Here is a 21,338-nt window from a genome sequence, read left to right on the forward strand (position 1 = left end):
GATAGTAGATAAACCAAAACCAGGTTTCGGCAATACCAATGACGGCAACACTGCTCGTAGGTTTTTCGAAAATTCTGAGGCTAGTGCTGAGATTACGGGATTGGATGTAACGCTCATCAAAAGATTCGACACTCTCCTTCGCGCATTAGCATCTGGGTACAATATAAATATCCAAAGATTTGAAAAATTTGCGGTCGAGACTAAAAAACTATACATAGATCTCTATCCATGGTTTAATATGCCTGTTGCAGTTCATAAAATCTTAGTGCATAGTACTGATATTATAAAATCAACAATTTTACCTATTGGTCAACTTTCTGAGGAAGCACAGGAAGTCCGTAACAAAGATTTGAGACGATTCAGGGATGATAACACACAAAAGCAGTCGCGTGAAGCCACGAATAGAGATCTTATGAATATGTTGCTTATAACATCGGATCCTTTAGTTAACAGTTTTAGGGAGATACCTAAGAAAAAATTTAAAAGTCTGACTTCAGAAGTCTTAAATTTACTGTGCCCCGATAATGTTGAGGAGTCAATAAATACCCCAGTTGTTTCAAGCTTTCACAGTAGTGTTGCTGATGCTCATGACTATTCCACAAGTGACTCATCGAATGAAAGTGATGATAGCGAATAATAACATAATTATAAAAGATAACCTACCCTATAACTTTTTGTTGGATCAGGTTTTATTTAATTTAAATCTATTGTCTTTTCTACTTTGTATTATACTTTACTTTTAAGTTTTTGTAATAAGTTATTTTCACATAATTAATTTAATTATTTACATTATTGTTATTATTATTGTAATTCACTTTTACATTCCTGACTGGTACTATAAAATAATTTTGTAAAAATTGTAGTGCCAGGATAAATACTCAAATAAATACAAAATATGTATGTACATATGTACAGTCACTCACATAAATAAGTAGACACCCCTTTTTGGACAATTCTTACAACCTTCGCTTTCGCAAATTTATTTTTACTAATTTCCCATAAGAAAATTTGTCACGATCTATAACAAAAACTAAATTATATTTAAAAAATGTTTGAAAAATTCGACGAATTTTCATAAAAAATTTTAATTTTTTTTTCGGAATTTTTTAGAGTATTGAGATTTGTAGTCCATTCAATTTAAGTACAATAAAGTAATATTCTTAAGTCCTTTACATTTTTTTGGATCTATGCCACTTATTCACATTAGTTACTGTATATGAAATAAGCAAATGTATGCGTATGAAGTAAAATTTTAGAAAAAAATAAAAAAAAGAACATATGCCTGAAAAAAATGACGTAGTTGTAATAAATGACTGCATATGAAACGGAAAATCTCATAAAATAATTTTGTTCAGCTAGCTTGTTCTACACGAAACACTGTGCAACGAGGCAATGCTGCTCAGTAACTGACAAACATCCGAAATGAGCGCTGTTAATAGAAAAATTAAAGGTGACCCTGAGGAAGGCTTTAAATATCCTGACATCGTAAAAACGCACCAAAAAATAATGGGTGGTGTGGACTTGTCAAATCAAATGTAGGGATTGCATAATATAAACAGAAAATCAAGCAATAGTGGAAGAAATTTTGTATCATGGCATGATGATAGCTGCTATTAAGTATTAGGATCTTAAAAGGGAGAAAAGTTACTTCCTGCCTGATTTGTCGAAAATGCTGAGTCGCTAATTGAGAAAGGAAAGAAAATATACCTTATATAAATTATTCGCCAGTGTGGAAGATTATCGTATAGGTACTGAAAAGGAGACATGTTTTTTTTTTTTAGCATCCAATATATTTTGCCAACTATATACATAGAATACATCTAACAAATTTTTGGTTTTTTAAAAGTAATTCATAATTAATTAAACTTAATAAACTTGATCGGCATGGATGGATTTCTCTCAGTAGTGCATCCATTTTTTTTAAGAATTTATTAATACCACTTAATAAACTTGGTGGGCATGGATGGATTGTTCTTGTACTGCAACTATTTTTTTTACGAATTCATCAGTGTTGAAGATCTGTGATTGCCTTTCTTTTCAGGCGCGTGAAATTAGTTGGTCTTGCTGACAGGGCTAGAATGAATGGGTTGGGGTGAGTTAGAAGCCTCGTGTTGTATGAAATAGCATACTTTTTAATTTCTTCAGCTATTGTTGGAACCTTTAGATCCCGATGTAGCTGGTTGTTAGTCACATAGTAGGGTGCGTTTACAATAATTCTAAGGATTTTCTATTGGAATCTTTCGAGAATTTCTATGTTTGAGTTTGCTGCAGTTTCCCACAGTTGTATTCCATATGTCCAAATGGGTTTTATGATGGCTGAGTAAAGCAGGACTTTGTTATCAACTGATAATTGTGAATTTCGGTTCATAAGCCAGTACGGATTTCTTAGTTTGATACCAAGAGATTTTCTTTTGTTGAATATGTGGGTTAATTTTCTGTCGAGGTGCATACCAAGGTACTTTGTTTCGTCGCTTTGTGGTATATTAGTATCGTTGAGTTTAACGGGTGGGCAAGTGTTACGTCTGGTAGTAAACGTAACTTGAACGGATTTTGATTCGTTGGATTTGATCCTCCATTCCTTCAGCCAATGCGTAATTTTATTTAAACTTCCTTGGATATTGAGTGAAGCTACACTGCGGCCAACACCGCAGTATCATCGGCAAACGTGCCTATAGTGACGCCTTCTGCTATTGGGAGGTCATACGTGTAAAGTGATAAAGTATTGGGCCCATTAAACTGCCTTGCGGGACGCCTGCTAAGTACTCATAAAGGGCAGTCTGCTCCACACCTTGTTTAACGAAGAAATAACGATCTTTTAGATATGATTGTATAAATAAGAAGTAGTTTATAGAGAGGGTGTATTTTGCTTTATAGAGAAGTCCGTCATGCCATACGCGATCAAAAGCTTGTGAAATATCTAGAAAAGCAGCTGTGCAGTATTTTTTCTTCACAAAAGCATCGTATATTTGCTCGGTGAGTCTGTGGACCTGCTCAATTGTTCCGTGCCATCTTCTGAAGCCAAATTGGTGATCGGGTATGATTTTACGCTCTTCTGTTATGGGCAAGAGTCTTTTAAGGAAGAGAACTTCCATGACTTTTGAGACGATAGGCAGTAGACTAATAGGTCTGTAAGATGCAACTGTATTAGCTGGCTCTCCGGGTTTCAGAATCATTTTTATCTGCGAAACTTTCCACTGTGGGGCTATGAATTGAGTTTTTAGTACTGCATTAAACAATTGTGTCAAGAATTGTATGTCTTCGTGGGGTAAATTTTTTAGAATAGTGCCATTGATAAGGTCGTAACCCTGAGCTTTTTTTGGCTTGGGTTTTGCAATTACGGTTTTTACCTCCGATATTGAGAATTTTTTTATGGGTGGGTCCATTTGATATGGATGACCTAAGGTGGTTTCCACTTCTTTAGTTATTCTTAGTGGAGGTTCAATATCATGCGGGGTGAATATTAGTTTTAGGTGGCGTGCGAAAGTATTTGCTTTCTCAACATCACTTTTTGCCCATTCGTATGGGTGGATTTGAGATAATTGGCCTCTTAAGCTTGCTAGTCGCTTTCTAAAGGGAGTAATCAGTTGCAGTTGTTGCATCAATATTACTGAGGTATTGTTGAATTTCTCTGTTTCGCTCCATATTAAGGATGGATTTAAGTTCATTAGTTAATGCATTCAACCGTTTCTTGTCATCGGGATGCCGGGTTTGCTGCCACCTTTTCCGGGCGATCCGCTTTTCTTTAAGCTTGGCTTTTACTTCGTGGGTAACGCCCATGGTTTTTTGCCTGCTGAGGGTAGGAGTTGAGTTCCATGCAGCTTGTTGGATAGACCTGTTAAAGTGTTAGACTGCTTCAGCCATATCTTCGTCGGATTTCAGGGATAGTTTTAAGTCAATATTAGACGAGATCATAGACCGGAATTACTCCCAATTAGTCTTCCGATTATAGAGGCTACAATGATTAGCTGTGGGTGTGAGATTTTTATCAATTGTTACCAATATTGGGGAGTGGTCAGAAGACAATTCAAAGCACCATTTGCAAGTTATTTCTGAAGAAGATATGCCTTTTACCACACAGAAGTCGATCAAGTCGAGTAGTTTATTTTTATCTGAGGGCCAATATGTGGGTGTTCCAGTAGAGAATGGAGTTAGTTTGAGGCGGCTAATAGCCTGTTATAGTTGCCTTCCTTTAGGGGTGATAATGCGAGATCCCCAGAAGATGTGTTTTGCGTTGTAATCACCGCCAACTACGAATCGATTTCCAAGAGTTTTAAAGAAATGTTCATACTCTTCCGCGTAATTGGGCCATTCGAGTCTCCGACAGTAACATTAGTGGCTTGGATAGCATTCGTGCGTTACGAATTTGTATTACAATGCTTAATACTGCTCATTATTAGGATACCTGATCCAGCATGCGCTTTGTTATCTGGGTGTTTTGTGTGATAAAACTAATATTTGGGGACTTCAAAGTAGCTTTTATCAGTGAAGTGGGTCTCAGATATGAGAAGTATGTCTATATTGTGGATCTGGAGTAACGCCTTTATTTCAAGTAAATGCTTGGAAAGGCCATTGGAAGTGAACAGTTTTTAGTAGTGAGGGTGACAAGAAGTGTTATCATTGTTGTGATTTGCTGCATAACTTGTTTCAATAGAGCGATCATTTCTCGCATTTTACTACCATTTTGGGTTGGGGTAGATGCGTCTATGTTGTTTTGGTTAGCATTGCTAGAGTTTGAGCTGGGTTGGGGCCCTTCTAAGGCTTGAGCATACGATATAGTGTTGCTGGCTGGGTTGACTTGGCTTAAAGATGCACCTTGTTGTTTAGGGTTATCTTTTCCATGTGACCTAACAGTACTTACTTACTTACTTAATTGGTGCTTAACCGTCAAACGGTTATGGCCGTCCAACAAGGCGCACCAGTCGCTCCTTCGCTCCGCCAACCGGCGCCAATTGGTCACACCAAGGGAGTTTAAATCGTTTTCCACCTGGTCCTTCCAACGGAGTGGGGGCCCCCTCTATCTCTGCTTCCATAGGCGGGTTCCGATAGAAACACTTTCTTGGCCGGAGCATCATCTTTCAATCGCATAACATGGCCTAGCCAGCGCAGCCGCTGCGTTTTAATTCGCTGGACTATGTTGATGTCTGCGTATAGCTCGTACAGCTCCTCATTAAATCTTCTTCGGTACTCGCCATCGCCAACGCGTAGAGGACCATAAATCTTTCGAAGAACTTTTCTCTCGAACACTCCCAAAGCCGCTTCATCTGTTGTTGTCATGGTCCATGCTTCTGGCCCATATAGCACGACGGGTACGATAAGTGACTTGTAGAGTATGATTTTCGTTCGCCGAGAGAGGACTTTACTTTTCAATTGCCTACCTAGTCCAAAGTAGCATTTATTGGCAAGATTGATTCTTCGCTGCATTTCAGTGCTGATATTGCTAACAGTACGTTGGTGAGTTTTTTTCCTCAATGATGGGTATTTTGTGTTTTGTAAGTTTGACCTGGGTTGGGACCCTTCTAAGGCTTGAGCGTACGTTGACTTGGCTTGAGGATGCACCTTGTTGATTGAGTTTCTCTTTTCCATGTAAGACAACAGTATTAGGTGAATTTTTTTCCTCAATGGTGGGTATTTTATGTCTTTTAAGTTTTTATAGACCGTGCATCCTTTGTAATTGGCTGGGTGATTACCTTGGCATAAAGCGCATTTGACATCATCAGACTTGGATTTTCGACTACATTCTGCAGACACGTGGCTACCAGCACATTTTATACATACCGGTTTTCGACGACAGTACGATTTCGTATGCCCATATTGCTGGCAATTAGCACATTGGGGTATTTCACGCTTTGGGTGTGGCGGCTCGAATACAATTTTTGAATGTAAGAGACTTTTAATTTCGTAAACCTCATTATTGTCGGTGTCGGGCTTGAGCTCAATTATGAACATGTGTAGCGGCTTTTTGGCAATTCTGTGCTTCATGTTCCATATGTTAGTAACAAAGTGGCCAAAATGTTTAAGTGCGTCTACGATTTCTTTAGTATCTATCAAGAAGTGCATATTTTTAAGAACTACTTTAAATGAACGTTCTTGTTTTGTTTTATATGTAAAGAACTCTGTGTTCTTTAGTTCTAATTGGGTCCCGATACTTTTGTAGACATCGAGAGATGATGCCTGGACTTTGACTTGGTCGTTACCTATTAGCTTTAGGTGAAACGAGTTTGGGGCAATTTCTTGTAATAAACTCATCAGTGGAGATATGTTACTGACTTTTTCAACGAAAATAGGGGGAGGTTTCACTTCTCTTTCTTTGGGTTGGCTTGGTTCTTCGTCTTCAAGGACGGAAAATCTATTTTCCGTATCTGCGGCATTTACTTGGCGCTTACCAAGCCAATACTGTTCGAGCTTGGCCTGTTTTTTGACTCTGTACTCTTACCTGGGCTTTCACGTTGGCGTTTAGAGGGTGGTACGTTCTTCCATTCGTTGGCTGTTGGAGTCGGGCTAGTGATTTTTTGGGTGGGTGGGACATGTTGCTGACTACAAATAGTTGCAATTGTTGCTGCAGGAACTCTATCTGCTGCTCAACACTTCCGGCACTCCCAGCAGGGATTGTGGGAGTTTTTTGTAGCTCCGAGTTTTGTTGCTGTTGTGTTTGTGAGGTGAGCGGTTGAGATTGAGTCTGTTGGGTCAGCGGTAGCTTGTGTTGCTGTTGGCTGATTTGATGGGTTAGGGTTTGCTGAGATAGCAGGGGTCCTCCTCCTTTTAGGCATTCTCGCCACTCGCCATTCACTTATTTTATATTGGCTTATTCTTATATTATTATTATTATTTTTATTATTATTATTGTTATTATTATTATTGTTATTATTATTATTATTTATTATTTTGTATTATATTTGAATTTATTAACGTTTATTAAGTTATGTGGATATTTTTTTATTTTATTTATTTTGAGTATCCTGGCAACTCTTATTTATGAAGGAGAATATTAGTTATCAGAGCTGGTGTCGGTTGGAATATATTGCTTACCTTTAGGCGTGGGTGAAAATATCTACATACTACATACCAAAATTGACGCCAATTATGTATACGTATATATTTGTTTGTGTTTTCTTTTTTTGGGTTCACTTTGTTTATGTGTTCGATATGGAGTCTCACTTTTATTTTTATGTTTTATTTTTAAGCACTATTGTTTTTTGCCGTATTTTGTTTTCAGGGGGGAAAACGCTTATTTCTTGTACCCAGGGGGTGGGTGACTTTATTTGTTTTTATCTCACTTAGAGCTTTATTATTTATATTGTTTTCTTATGTTTTGACAGCGCACACTTTAATTTTCACTTTACGCGAACAAGGTTGCCGAATTATTGATGATGAGAAATGTTGACGATCATTTATCAATATAGTTTCTTAGAGACGTTGATGCGCCAACAGAAAGGTCGAGGAAAGAACAAACACTTTCTGCAGGGTTTGCCACTTTTCATTCTGTACGTAATGTTTCGCTTCATCAAATTCATAAGATAAATAAAATGAAAGTAATATATTATTACCAAACAAGTTTCTATACTTCCTATGCGTAGTTGTCCCTGTTTTGTTTTGAACAAATATGTCCCATTGTAGAATACTTTTGAGACACATATGCCGGTATCTACATAAGTTAAAAGCTTCATAGAGTTTCTACGCATATAAAGTACCAATGGGTATACAAAAAGTAAAAAAAAAAAGGTTTAAACAAATCACCTATATCGAAAGGGCTAGAACTTAAAATGCGTCCGAAAGCTTGCAAAAAGCTCGTATTTTGCAAATATCGCAGACTTCAAGGCATACATTTTAGTGGGGTTTTTACTATCAATTTGATGGAACATGGAAGTGAATATAAAGATAATTTTATTACTTCACTAACTATATTTTAATATTACTATATTTTAAATATATGAGCTTCAATAAGCTTGTTCGAAAAAAATTTTCTATTAATTTAGTTTTTTTGAAAACCATAGAGAGAATAATAGATATGTATTTAAAAGCAAAAATGAACGAGGAATTATTCTCTTCAGCACAACATGCTTGCACCAAAGGCCAATCAGCCGATACTGCATTGCATAGGCTGGTTATGAATATAGAGAAGGCCATGGAACACCAGGAATATGCCATAGGTGTTTTTCTGGAAAAGTGCAATCATGGACAGTCTTAACTCGATTGAAGTTCATCCAACTTTAGCAAATTGGATCGGCTCCATATTAAGCTGCAGAATGATCACATCGCAATGGGGTCTGTGCGAGGCAATGAAATCTCTAAACAGAGGAACGCCACAGGGTGGGGTTTTATCACCAATGCTGTGGACGCTGGTTATAAACCAATCGCTTAGGCGGTGGACGGAGGACCAGTCAAACTCAGGGCAGATGCAGATGACATTTCTGTCATCATAAGCGGCAGATGCCTAACAACAATCAGCTCTCTGATGGATAAGGCACTTCGGGATGTACATGCCTGGGCATATGGAGTCGGGTTAACTGCCAACGCGGAAAAAACCGATCTAGTATTATTTACTAGGGAGTACAAGGTCCCTAATTGGACCAAACCTAAGCTTGGAGGGGTAACCCTGTAAGAAAAATATAGCACAAAGTATCTAGGAGTTATACTAGATAGTAAGTTGTCGTGGAAACTCCATGTGGAAGAGAGAGAGCGAAGAAAGCCTCCGCGGCACTCTTTGCATGCAAGAGGATGCTGGGATGTACGTGGGGCCTATCACCAAAACTCTCTCATTGGGTATTTACGGCAATTGTCAAATCCATACTTTACTATGGGGTTCTTGTTTGGTGGACAGCCATACAAAAAAGTACGTATACCAAAAAACTTGAGAGGCTATGCAGAGTATCAATGATTACCATAATGGGATCCTTAAAAACTACCCTGACAGCAGTATTGCATGCCATTCTAAACATCCCGCCTGCAGACTTAACACAAAATCGCGTTAGCTACGGCAAAAAGGCTTAAAGCCTGGGGGCAGCTTGAGTGCAGGCCTTATGGCTACAGCAGTATAGCGCCATCTAATATCGGGCAAACGGAATACATGGTCCTCTGCCTGAGCTTTGACAGAGATATTGGGGCCACAATTGAGCCAGAGGGTTGGTTCCGGGGTGCAGAAATGGCAGAACATGCTATGCACGTGTATAATGATGTGCTCGCCAGGTCAAGGCTCCATCTATTAGGGACGGCAGAGTTGCCAGGTCTCAAGGCAGCAATTAAGGTGGGTACTAGAAAACTGCTAGTATTTGCAAAGAGGATGGAGTTATTTTATAACATATGTCCTGGCACCTGATTGGGGTTATTCCGTTTGGTCGTCAAACAATTTCTGGTAAAACTATGGACACGTTCAGTTTATATGAGGTCTTTATTGGTCGGTCAGTTCAACCTAACCTAACCTATTTTATTTGAATAAATATGAAGGACTATAAATGCGACATTCGGTTGACATCTATAAAATGAAACTAGCCTTTTCATCTTTGCTGACACTTTTACGGAAACCCCATATGTGTTTGTTACAGAGCTGGGGAACTTCGATTAGAATTAGAAATCATTACGAATAGAAAAATAAAATAATCTAATCATTAGTTTTTTTTGATTCTTTAATATTTTAGATTACTAATTGATTAGATTAGAACTAATCAAAAATCTAATGCCGATTAGCGACGATTAGCATATCTAATCAAAACTAATCAAAAAAAAAATTCGATTAGATTTGTCGATTAGTTTTGATTAGATTTGATTAGATCAACTATTTTGAAATATTTTTGTTGTTTTTTTCGTTGAATTCATAAAGTAAAAAACTTAAAAAGAACTTTTATTCAAAATTTCACTGTAAACATAAACCTTATTAAACCACGGAAGGGATTGTCTTCGGCTCATAGCCCTGGTCATTTCGGTACACTTATTGGTGGGTCTATCTCCACTTTTTCTCATACTAATTGTAGTACAAAAATTAAAGGCACGTTCTGAAAAAAAACATGAGATTCTCGACGCTTTAAATATATGCTGATTTATATTACATATGTATCACAAAAAGTTTATATTCGACTTCATTACTACCAACTTTTCAAAAGAATATTCAGACAATGAATACCGTCTTGGGGTATTGACTACTCCAGCAAATGAAAACAGCCTTTCGACAGGCGCTGATGACGTAAGCGGGGTATTGAACGCTAGACACGCTTCCTTCAGTGTACCATATTTATTCCAAATTTCAGGACCTGGTGTCGGGTCATTCAAATACGCATATAGCTGATTGCTAGTCACTTCTTTGAAACCATTTGGTGTATATACAAAAATAAATGAAAGAAGACATAATAATTGAAATTCAATTATTATAAGCCGGTGTTATGCTCATGAATTCTTAAATATAAGCAAAAATAAATAAATTGTATTTTAAATATTTCAAAATAGTTGATCTAATCAAACCTAATCAAAACTAATCGAGAAGTCTAATATAATTTTTTTTTGATTAGTTTTGATTAGATATGCTAATCGTCACTAATCGCCATTAGATTTTTGATTAGTTCTAATCTAATCAAAAAGTAATCGATTAGTATAGCCAACTAATCCTAATTAATCAATTATTCTGCAAAATAAAAGTTTCTAATCCAATTACTAATCATTAGGATTACTAATCTTTATTCCCCAGCTATGGTTTGTTAGAACAATTAAACCTACTAAATTCAAAATATACGATCTCATTTAAAAAGAAAAGTTACGAAGGTTTTTTACTTTTGGCAAAAGTTGCGAAGTACTCACTTGGATCCAGTATACTCAATACCTTTTCTTGGCTACCAGCAGCGTTACTTTGAACCGAATATTAAAAATGTCTATCACTAGTTAGGGCCTTGTGGATATACATAGGTATGCTTATGTATATATGTACATTAGGGCGCGTCAAATTGTATGGATGGATTTTTTTTCATCAGGTGTATAGCAAAAACGTAATCTACAGATGATTCTAAGAAAAATATATGGAAACACCATACCTCTAAATCCGATTTCGAGTCCCCCACTTGAACTTTTAACTACTATATTATAATTTTTAACAAATTTTTTATGAACAATTTTTGTTGTTATATCGGCCTACTGATTTGTAATATCGCGAGTTAATATCGAGCTCAAGGCCTAACAATAATTATTTTATCAGTATTATTGTTATAATATATTTTTTCTTAATTGAAAAAATTTTAAATCAGAATAAAGAAAGACACAATTTAGACAACTGCCAAAGCTCGTTGTATAGATCCATTTCGGGAACTGCTAAATTCCTTCATCGGCAACGTTTAGGCGCCGCTGCTATAACCATTCAGCCATCACAGCGGTTTTTTGTTTGTCTTCATTATTCCTACTTCATTTCTGGTTCTTGCCAATTGATATTCACAGCACTGCGACATCTGTTACAGAATAGTTGTGAAAATTGGACTTTGTTTATGGCGATGATGCCATAGTGTCATATTTTATTGACACTTTTTCCCCGTGCTCTGGGATGTATTAACAATTTTTGTTGTTATATCGGCCTACTGATTTGTAATATCGCGAGTTAATATCTAGCTCAAGACCTAACAATAATTATTTTATCAGTATTATTGTTATAATATATTTTTTCTTAATTGAAAAAATTTTAAATCAGAATAAAGAAAGACACAATTTAGACAACTGCCAAAGCTCGTTGTATAGATCCATTTCGGGAACTGCTAAATTCCTTCATCGGCAACGTTTAGGCGCCGCTGCTATAACCATTCAGCCATCACAGCGGTTTTTTGTTTGTCTTCATTATTCCTACTTCATTTCTGGTTCTTGCCAATTGATATTCACAGCACTGCGACATCTGTTATAGAATAGTTGTGAAAATTTTACTTTGTTTATGGCGATGATGCCATAGTGTCATATTTTATTGACACTTTTTCCCCGTGCTCTGGGATGTATTAACAATTTTTGTTGTTATATCGGCCTACTGATTTGTAATATCGCGAGTTAATATCTAGCTCAAGACCTAACAATAATTATTTTATCATTATTATTGTTATAATATATTTTTTCTTAATTGAAAAAATTTTAAATCAGAATAAAGAAAGAAAAAATTTAGACAACTGCCAAAGCTCGTTGTATAGATCCATTTCGGGAACTGCTAAATTCCTTCATCGGCAACGTTTAGGCGCCGCTGCTATAACCATTCAGCCATCACAGCGGTTTTTTGTTTGTCTTCATTATTCCTACTTCATTTCTGGTTCTTGCCAATTGATATTCACAGCACTGCGACATCTGTTACAGAATAGTTGTGAAAATTGGACTTTGTTTATGGCGATGATGCCATAGTGTCATATTTTATTGACACTTTTTCCCCGTGCTCTGGGATGTATTAACAATTTTTGTTGTTATATCGGCCTACTGATTTGTAATATCGCGAGTTAATATAGAGCTCAAGGCCTAACAATAATTATTTTATCATTATTATTGTTATAATATATTTAGCAGTTCCCGAAATGGATCTATACAACGAGCTTTGGCAGTTGTCTAAATTTTTTTCTTTCTTTATTCTGATTTAAAATTTTTTCAATTAAGAAAATATATATTATAACAATAATAATGATAAAATAATTATTGTTAGGCCTTGAGCTCGATATTAACTCGCGATATTACAAATTTTTTATGGAAACTTATTTTCTTTACAGCTAAAATAACAACAACTTTCATTCAGACAGTTTTTCTTTTTTCGAATTCGTTGTAGTAGAAAAAATATTCAAAAAAACCTATATTTTCAAGTAATAAGCAAAAAACACAAATTTTATAATTTTAATGTAATTTATTTAAAAAATTATTTTTTTACTTAGAGTTGACCATTTTAACGTATTTTTCAAAACAAAAGTAATGTTATGTTATTTTAAACTCTTTTTTGCTCTCCATTCGTGGTTGTTTTTCACGACTTTCTGCTGTAACAGCCATAACACCTTCACGGTTTTCTTTCTATTACACGTTTGGAAACAGATGTTAACAACTGTACATATCTTTCTGTTTCTTGTATATGCATTGGAATATTAGGATCATCTAGTGTTGGCTCATCATAATCTAAGAATTGTACCAAGTGATCGTATGAAATATTTTAGTGAATGCCGGTTCAGATAGTAAATTATCGTCATTAAGATCAATCATATCAGTATAATCTGAAGCATTAAAATTGATATTATATTTTTTGTAAACTATGAGTTTAATTGGATCAAGTATTTTTTCTCGATAGTATAAAATTTTTTTGATAGCTATATCACGTATGGTTTTTCTATCATCAAATAAGATTGTTAATAAAATGTTTTCTGGATTTGCGTAATATGAATTATTTTGGATTACACCATCTACAATACTAAGTAAATTACGTGATAGGTATCGTGTCCAACGAATAAATTTTGATAAAAGTACACTGCCGTATACAACAGAATCATAGTATTTTACATTGAAATACATTGGCACATAAATTCGAATAATAAAAACTGCTAGAATTTTCAAATTTTCCGATGGTGTATTAGTTGTTGTATACAGACGTAATACCCTGCTTGCTTTGGTTAGCCATCGATACTGTACAACTGGTCCTGGTTTTATGTTAGCTAAATCCACTGAAACAGCACCATTTGGATTGCTTTGGCCATTTGATATACATATTTAACACCTGTAGATAATTCTCGTTCTTGTTTATCACTGATCATACAAAGTTAGCTAAATCAACTGAAACAGCACCATTTGAAATTGCTTTGGCCATTTGATATAAATATTTAACATCTGTAGATAATTCTCGTTCTTCTTCATCACTGATCATACAAGGCATATTTTCCAATGCTATTGGTTCAAAATCATTTACAACCTGAAAAATAAATTTTTTAGATCAATTAAAATTAGTTTAATTTTCCTATTTTAATTTGATTGAAAAAATATTATGAAGTAATTTTAACAACTGCATTCCTGAAATTTTTCACAGTCTTGAATGTCTTTGGATATTTTTCCACTTGCTGCTCTTGGTCCACTCGTGACTGTTTTATCTAATGCTCTGAATAAATGACTAAATGGTAATTCATTGAAATGAAGCAAACATATAAACCAGTGCAGTTGTATATTTAAATGCTCTTCAAAAAGTCTTATAAAACCTTTTTCTATTCCAGTATTAGCTGGTTCTCCATCGTTGCATATGCCAGTTAATTGATCTATTGACAGTTTTTTGCTATTGAAGAATTCATTTAATTTTTTTAATTGTGTTTGCATTTTCTTCTTCACCCAAATTAACATATCCAAGTAATTCAGCAATAGGCTTTTTAGAACAACTAAATGGGGTTCTTTTACTATATGTGTATGAAATTTCTTCTTAATTTTCTCTCTAGTTAATGAATCATTTTTCCTGCCATCGAAAGAAAATGCTGTAATGTTGGAATCTATGTATCGTTTACAAAGCACTTCATCTCTAGCTTTAATTCTTTCTCTTGCAACTTTAGATTTATCCATTATGACAAGTTCACCACGAACATCTCGAAAATTTATATCTTCGAAAAGGGCTGTTGCTAAACATGAAGCAACTCTATCTGAAACACCGAATCTGTCACACATCATAGCGAAATTTATAGCATCGTATATTTTATTATAATGTCCTCGTTTCATTGTAACTGCTTCATTTGCAATTTGTGCTTCACCTGTTTCCATATCTGTTACAAGCGGTTCGTATGTTGGATCATCACTAACTGTTGGCATTATTGGTATTGTTTTGTTTGTGTTCTTCTACAATGTCATCCATATATTCAGGTATTGTGAACTTTCTATCATTATGTTGGTCCATCATAAATTCTTTTAAATGGTTTGGTATTAAACCACATGAGCATTCTGTTGTTTTTAACTGGCATTTACATTTTCCAATGTAAAATAATTCATTTCGTGATTGTACGAATGCTGTAAATTCATGAACTTTTTTTCTGTGTTTAATGTTTTCGTGATATTTTAAAATTAAAACATTTAGTTTTCTTAGAATACTACGTCTATCAATTAGTTGAATATTCAATTTATTCCAAATTTCAACCAATTTATCAATTACATGAGGAGGTAAATTTTTATGCGAAAACATTTTACTTTGAATTTTAGCATGATCACTTAAAAATAAAATCTTAAAATGTCACGACTATACGGTAAGTTGAGATTATTTAATTCACTTGATAAACCAAATGCAATAATATCGTGTTTTCAGATGATGTAGAAGGATTTGGTTCATCTATTTTAAATTTAAATACAAAAAACTGTAAAGAAAAAAAATTTTCATAAAAAATTTGTTAAAAATGATAATATAGTAGTTAAAAGTTCATTTTAGACTAATTTCTTATTTATTAAGCCTGATATATCTACTAAAATTCAAAAACACTATAGATATTAATACATATTCTGAAATGTACGTAAAATACCTTTAAAGTAAGCCCAAAATGATATTTTTCCTATAATTCTATCAGAAGCTATGAAGATTTTTTGGCCAAAGCCTAAATTCATATGGCAAAATCGGACTTAGAGCTATGGTGTCTTCAGCAGTTTTTCTTAGAATCATCTGTAGATTACGTTTTTGCTTTACTCCTGATGGAAAACAATTTAACCCGATATAATGTACATATATCAGAACTTGAGTTTCTGCAAAAAATCAATGGAAAAAGTACACGCGTACTTTATTCCCGGATACCCGGACACTCACTCATTACCCGAATTGCTGTGGATACCAAATTATCATGGCACCAGCTGGGTATTGTCATTCAGAAAAATTTAAAGTACCAAATTTCTATGGATTTCAAGTTGGTCTGATATCATTTCTGAAACATACATGTGCTATTATAATTCATGTATTGCATACCAAATAACGTATTACTTTTTGCAGTCCCGGATATGACAACTGAAACAGATATTGGAAACTTACCCCCAGCAAACCAATTTGCGGATATCGAGGAGAGTTCGTTATTCAAAAGCAAAAGCAGTAGAAAATGTTCCGAAGATGTTATTCAACTAAATTCGAACGATGAGAAGTTGATTGCAAACATTATAACGACATTTGTAGATGATCTAAGCTGAACTTAATATGTTTGTTTAATTGTATTTTATGGAAAATAATTACATACATATGTGGCGGAATAAAAACCTTAAAGTTGAATATCACTACCCTTTTTTGGCGAACGATGTGCAATTATTCAGCCTATGTGAGGTCCTCACGGACCAGCCAGTTCAACCTAACCATTTTCGGCGCATTACGATATTTTTATTTTTAAAATTTATCTAGTTTAGCTATTTTTATCGTGGTTTTTATTATTTTAATTACAGGTTACTCTTAAATCTAATAAGCGATATTACAGAAACAATACACTACTGATGTTGATATGTTCAATGTGCTGGATTCGACCAATACTGTGAGCGCTTTTCTGCTGACCTAACTGTTCATAAAATGTAATAAATTAAATTAAAAAAAGTCTTTGAAACGAGGGCAATAGTTAAATGAGAAAAAATTGGATTGGCTCTGCGCCATAGAAATCCTTTCTCAATCTAGATAAGTAATTAAATTAAGATTTTTTTTGGTTATAGGAATAATATTCTTAAGAATGGAGAAAATTAAAAAAAAAAAATTTTTTTATCTAACTATGTCGGCAGTGGTTCCTAGTCGAGGTGCTCAACTTCACAGTCGAGAGTATTTACCCACTTGTAGAAATTGGGCAAGCAAATACTATTGAATTGATTTGATATTCAAAGTTGTTTAAAATTAAAGCAACCACACAAATATTCATTAAGAACAATCCAGTAGAAAAAAGTTTTCATTGATTGAATAATGAGGGAGTACCTATTTCTGTATAAGGATGTAATTTAGTATTGTCGATTTTGGGAAATACATGCATATGCGGCTTTCTCTGCCAACACCAATTCTTCTTGAGGATTTTTTAAGTTTACGGTTTTTCGATGAATTGCATATTTCTTTATTCAGTCTATGATTAGCAATTATCTTACAGACTAGACTAAATCAAAGGTTATCATATACACATACAGAGAGCCTTAAGCTAAGGTCATGTCCCACTGTCCCCGTTTCCACGAGGAAAGACTCGCCTTGATAAGAGTCTTTGGGGAGGAACCTACCACGCTTCACTTTTTTCCCTATTTGATCAACATGGCCGCGCCGCGCAGTGCTGCTGCCGCTAGGTGTGAATTGCTTCATAAGAATACTTGCGAAGAATATTTTACAGCGCAGTGTAGTGCAGCTCAGTATGGCCTTAGCTTTAAACAGAAGTTAAAAAAGCAGAAAACAACAAATCTTTAAAACAGAGGTGAAATACCGATAAATCAATACAATGAATATTGTTAATTGAATTGATGGCAATTAGAGCACCGGTGATCGGATATTTAAACGCGTAATTAGACTAAAACAAGTCAATAGAAAACATATTATGTTGCCTCATAATCCGTAATGGCACATTAAAGTTCAAAGATTCTAGATGTATTGGGCAATCGATGTTCCCATTAACAATATAAAAAATAAATATCATTGATGCGATTACTCTTCTACTCTCAAATTTATGAAGATTAAAAAGTTTACACCTAGAGATATACGGCGGAAGGAGCAGGTCGAGTTTTATATCGTATAAGGAATACTTCATAGATATTTTTGGCTCACGTTCAATCCTTTTATTGCGTAACTCATAATGTGGACTGCTTATTATGGAACCAAGTTCAAGCCTTCAGCGTACAAAGATTGTATAATAACTTTTTAGTATATGAGTCTCTAATAAAAGATCCATTTCTTTAAAAAACACCAGTAAAGAATATGCTTTTGGGATGATAAAATTTAGATGTTCAATAAATGTAAAAGATGAGTCAAATCCAATACCTAAATCCCGTATTTTATTCACCCCAGGTAAGTTCAAATATTGACTGTGTTTTTTAAGTTTAAAATAAGGTGAGATATATATATTTTGACTGTCCTTCGACTTCTTTTTAAAAACTCAAAAATTCAATAATTTATGCCCGATGTGATATAGTAATAATTTTTGTATTAACTTTTTTAAAAATTTTCCGACTTACGTTATTTACATCCATTAAAAAACAAAAACATCTTATAATTTTTACTGAATAATTTTTTCAGATTATTTTTTATTCACCTTCGAACTATAAATATAAGACAAACGACAACAATAGATCAGAAAAAAATGACACTGATAGTGGCACAACGCTAAAACCGGGTTCTTGTCCAACCCAAATTTTTTTAATTTATTTATTTATTAGTCTACAAATTTTATAATTAATCAGACTAAATATAATTACGGATTACAGAAAAAATTACAGAAGCATACATAGTGAACAAAATTATATTATAAATTATGTATATATATTATTAAATCAGTTGTCGGGATAGACGTGATTTCGAGAAGCTGATGTATATTTAATATACAATAAGTAGAGCTGCGATTTGTGGGAGGTTGGAAAGGACTTGATTCCAAGTCACCCGTCCAAAGTGACTATTGATTATTAGTGCCGTCGAAATGGACGTGATTTCGAGCAGCTGATGTATATTTAACACACAATGAGTAGGGCTTGCGATGTGTGGGAGGTTGGAAAGGACGTGATTCCAAGCCACCCGCCCAACGTAACTATTGATTATTAGTGCTGTGGGAATGGACGTGATTTCGAGCAGATGATGTACACACACAATGAGTAGGGCTGCGATGCGTGGGAAGTTGGAAAGGACATTATTCCAAGCCACCCGCCCAAAGTAACTGGCGCTGGTAACAGATTTAGTTTAACATATTAATTTTGAAGCAGTTATGAGTTCAAGGCAGTGAGTGTATATTTTTTTATACTGTAAAGTGTGTCACAAGATTGATACTCGTTTGTTTATTGCAGTGATTATTAAAACCTTGACACAGACAACGAAGAGGTTCATGCATTTGAAAATTCGATCTACATTTAATTAAATATAGCAGTTGGAACTACAGAGAGGGCCTAAAAGGGACATTACCCAACAAACATTTAGGTTAGAAAACGATTAGAAGACGAATCGAATTCGAATGTATTTCTCTAAGGTAGAAGGTTAGAGGACGATTTGCGAAACTGTCGCGAATTATAGCATTCTCGACAAAAAGAGGACCTCGTTCTCGATATCGAGAAAAGGGTTACAATTCTAATCGAATTCTAACATCAATTTATAATGAGTTTCTAATGAGAATTTTGAAGTGATGCCCAATTAAGTTCAATTATTTAAAATCAGCGAAATTTCCATTGTTTCACTATATCAAATACTTTTATTTGGTTATAAGCTTATGTATTAAGAACGAACATATTTCAAAGGCTTTTCCTATTATAATAAATTAAAACCGTACTTAAAGATTGAGCTCAGCTTTGGTTTGAGGTACGGATGAGGAAGCGTTTTCTTCATGCCATTCAAATAGCACTTCAATAATCTACTCGCTTTCCTTTTTTAACTTTTTTTTGATTCATTTTCACTTACTAGTATTTACTATTATAAATAAAAAAAATTATTTCGCAACTTATAATATTTCCACACAAATTTTCACTATTTTTATATAGTTTGTATAACACTAAGGATGTGACAATAACCATAACATCGCATTTCTAGTGTTATTCGAATCGTTTCACAGTCGAATTCTAAACTAGTGCTCTAACCTAGTTTTCGATTCGATATGCATTAGAGAACTACATTAGAATTCTAATATAAAATTACAATATTTCTCTTACGTTAGAAAGTGTGTTTGCTGGGTAAGCATCACCTCGCCAAGCAGAAATGGACTGTTTATCATCCCTCTGGAAAAACTAATACCATGAATAAAACGCCAAGCATCTCCCTACGGCTCTGTAGTGAAGGCAGCTGTAAAAGTTTTAACCGGCTGCAGTAGGGCGGTAGATTCCTTGATGGACCCCAAGGCAAATGAATTAAATCAAAAAGCAGAAATTGCTTTTGGACCGATTCCAATTTTTCGCTGTGAAAGTTAACACGCGCCAGTTGCCCTTATTGCAACATTCCCACGTATGGCCAGCACACGGGCGCTGAGTCAGCAAATTATATTTCTCACAACTTACGGCCGCGCATGGCAACCTAACACCTTAATTCAAGGCCATGGTTAATGACGGCAACTAACACTATGCTACGGAATTACTCCAGACGCACAGTCAGCAAAAGTATATTGCATATAATTGTGAAATACACGCATACGGCACCTGTGGGAAGAAACCGACTTCAACATTCCCACATAAAGGGTTGTAAACAAGTTACACAAGAAGCGCGTCGCGGCTGCATGTTTGGCTATATAGTGGAGCAGTCGAGTTCGAGACGGATTAGCGTTTAGTAATAATTAGCTTTACGTTTAATTGTAATTTGAAGTACATTCAATATACTTAACTTTACTTCATAGTCAGAAATGCCCTAACTACAGGCTCCGTGCAAAATCCTCTTACAGAACCCATTACACGGCACTAGACTATTGTCACCAGTTCTGGAAAATTGTTTGTCACACTTTCCACAAAACTCGTCCATTTTGGCAATTTAAAACGAAGTAAAAGGAAATATAAGAATATGTGAAAATATGAGAGCGATTAAAAAACACGTCCGTACGCGGCGAGAGGCAAATTTGACAAATTTTTTATGACGAAAAATCTTTCCAGTATATTATTAAGTTGAAAAATGTTTCACCGAGGCTTTAAATAAAACTCGGAAAATTCATTAAATCATGTCTTTCGATTGGTAGTAAAAAAAATTTCTAAAAATTTAAAAAAAATCACACGTTGACAATAAATATCCCTTTTAAATCAAAACGAATATATGTTTTATCATCCTGAAGGGGGCTATGATACTTGGCTTGGATATCACACGTGGTTCCAGGCTTTGGAGCAGGGACTGTTATCAGTCTTAGACCGGCCATAGTGACGAACTTTCACGCGTCATTAGTTATCACGTCCTGCACGAGTTGCCCCTGCTTCTACTGATAATGGCGGATCTAGAGAGGAGAACTCGATAAAACCCGCACCCCCGAGTCACTGTGCCCAGCTCAGGGGAGGGAGGACTCTGTTTAGTGTCAAGATCGGTACACAACGGTGACGAACTGGGTTGTTAGAACTTTTGATTTTTACTTTGATTTTGGATTTGATTACTTTGGGCTGGTAGGTGCAGTATTCTACCACCTTAGTAGGTCGGGGTGATAACCGATCGAAATGGCTGGTAGGCTAATGCTGCACCTGCCCACGTCCTGTTAAAACCGTTGCGGGCCTCAAAGTACGTTCCGGCTCCGTCGCCGTTAAGTTGTTGGTGTAGGTGCGGTTGA

General features: G+C 35.1%; 1 protein-coding gene across 1 annotated transcript in view; it reads left to right on the forward strand.

Annotated features, from left to right (window-relative positions):
- LOC137239628 (uncharacterized) overlaps positions 1-16,177 on the forward strand; it is a 548,208-nt gene extending 532,031 nt beyond the window's left edge. The window contains exon 9 of the mRNA XM_067765157.1: positions 15,908-16,177. Coding sequence (XP_067621258.1) covers positions 15,908-16,098 — 191 coding nt within the window. The 3' untranslated portion in view covers positions 16,099-16,177. The remainder of the gene's footprint in view (positions 1-15,907) is intronic.
- The last annotated feature ends 5,161 nt before the right edge of the window (positions 16,178-21,338 follow it).

This window comes from Eurosta solidaginis, chromosome 1 (assembly GCF_040869045.1).
Source record: "Eurosta solidaginis isolate ZX-2024a chromosome 1, ASM4086904v1, whole genome shotgun sequence".
NCBI lineage: Eukaryota > Metazoa > Arthropoda > Insecta > Diptera > Tephritidae > Eurosta > Eurosta solidaginis.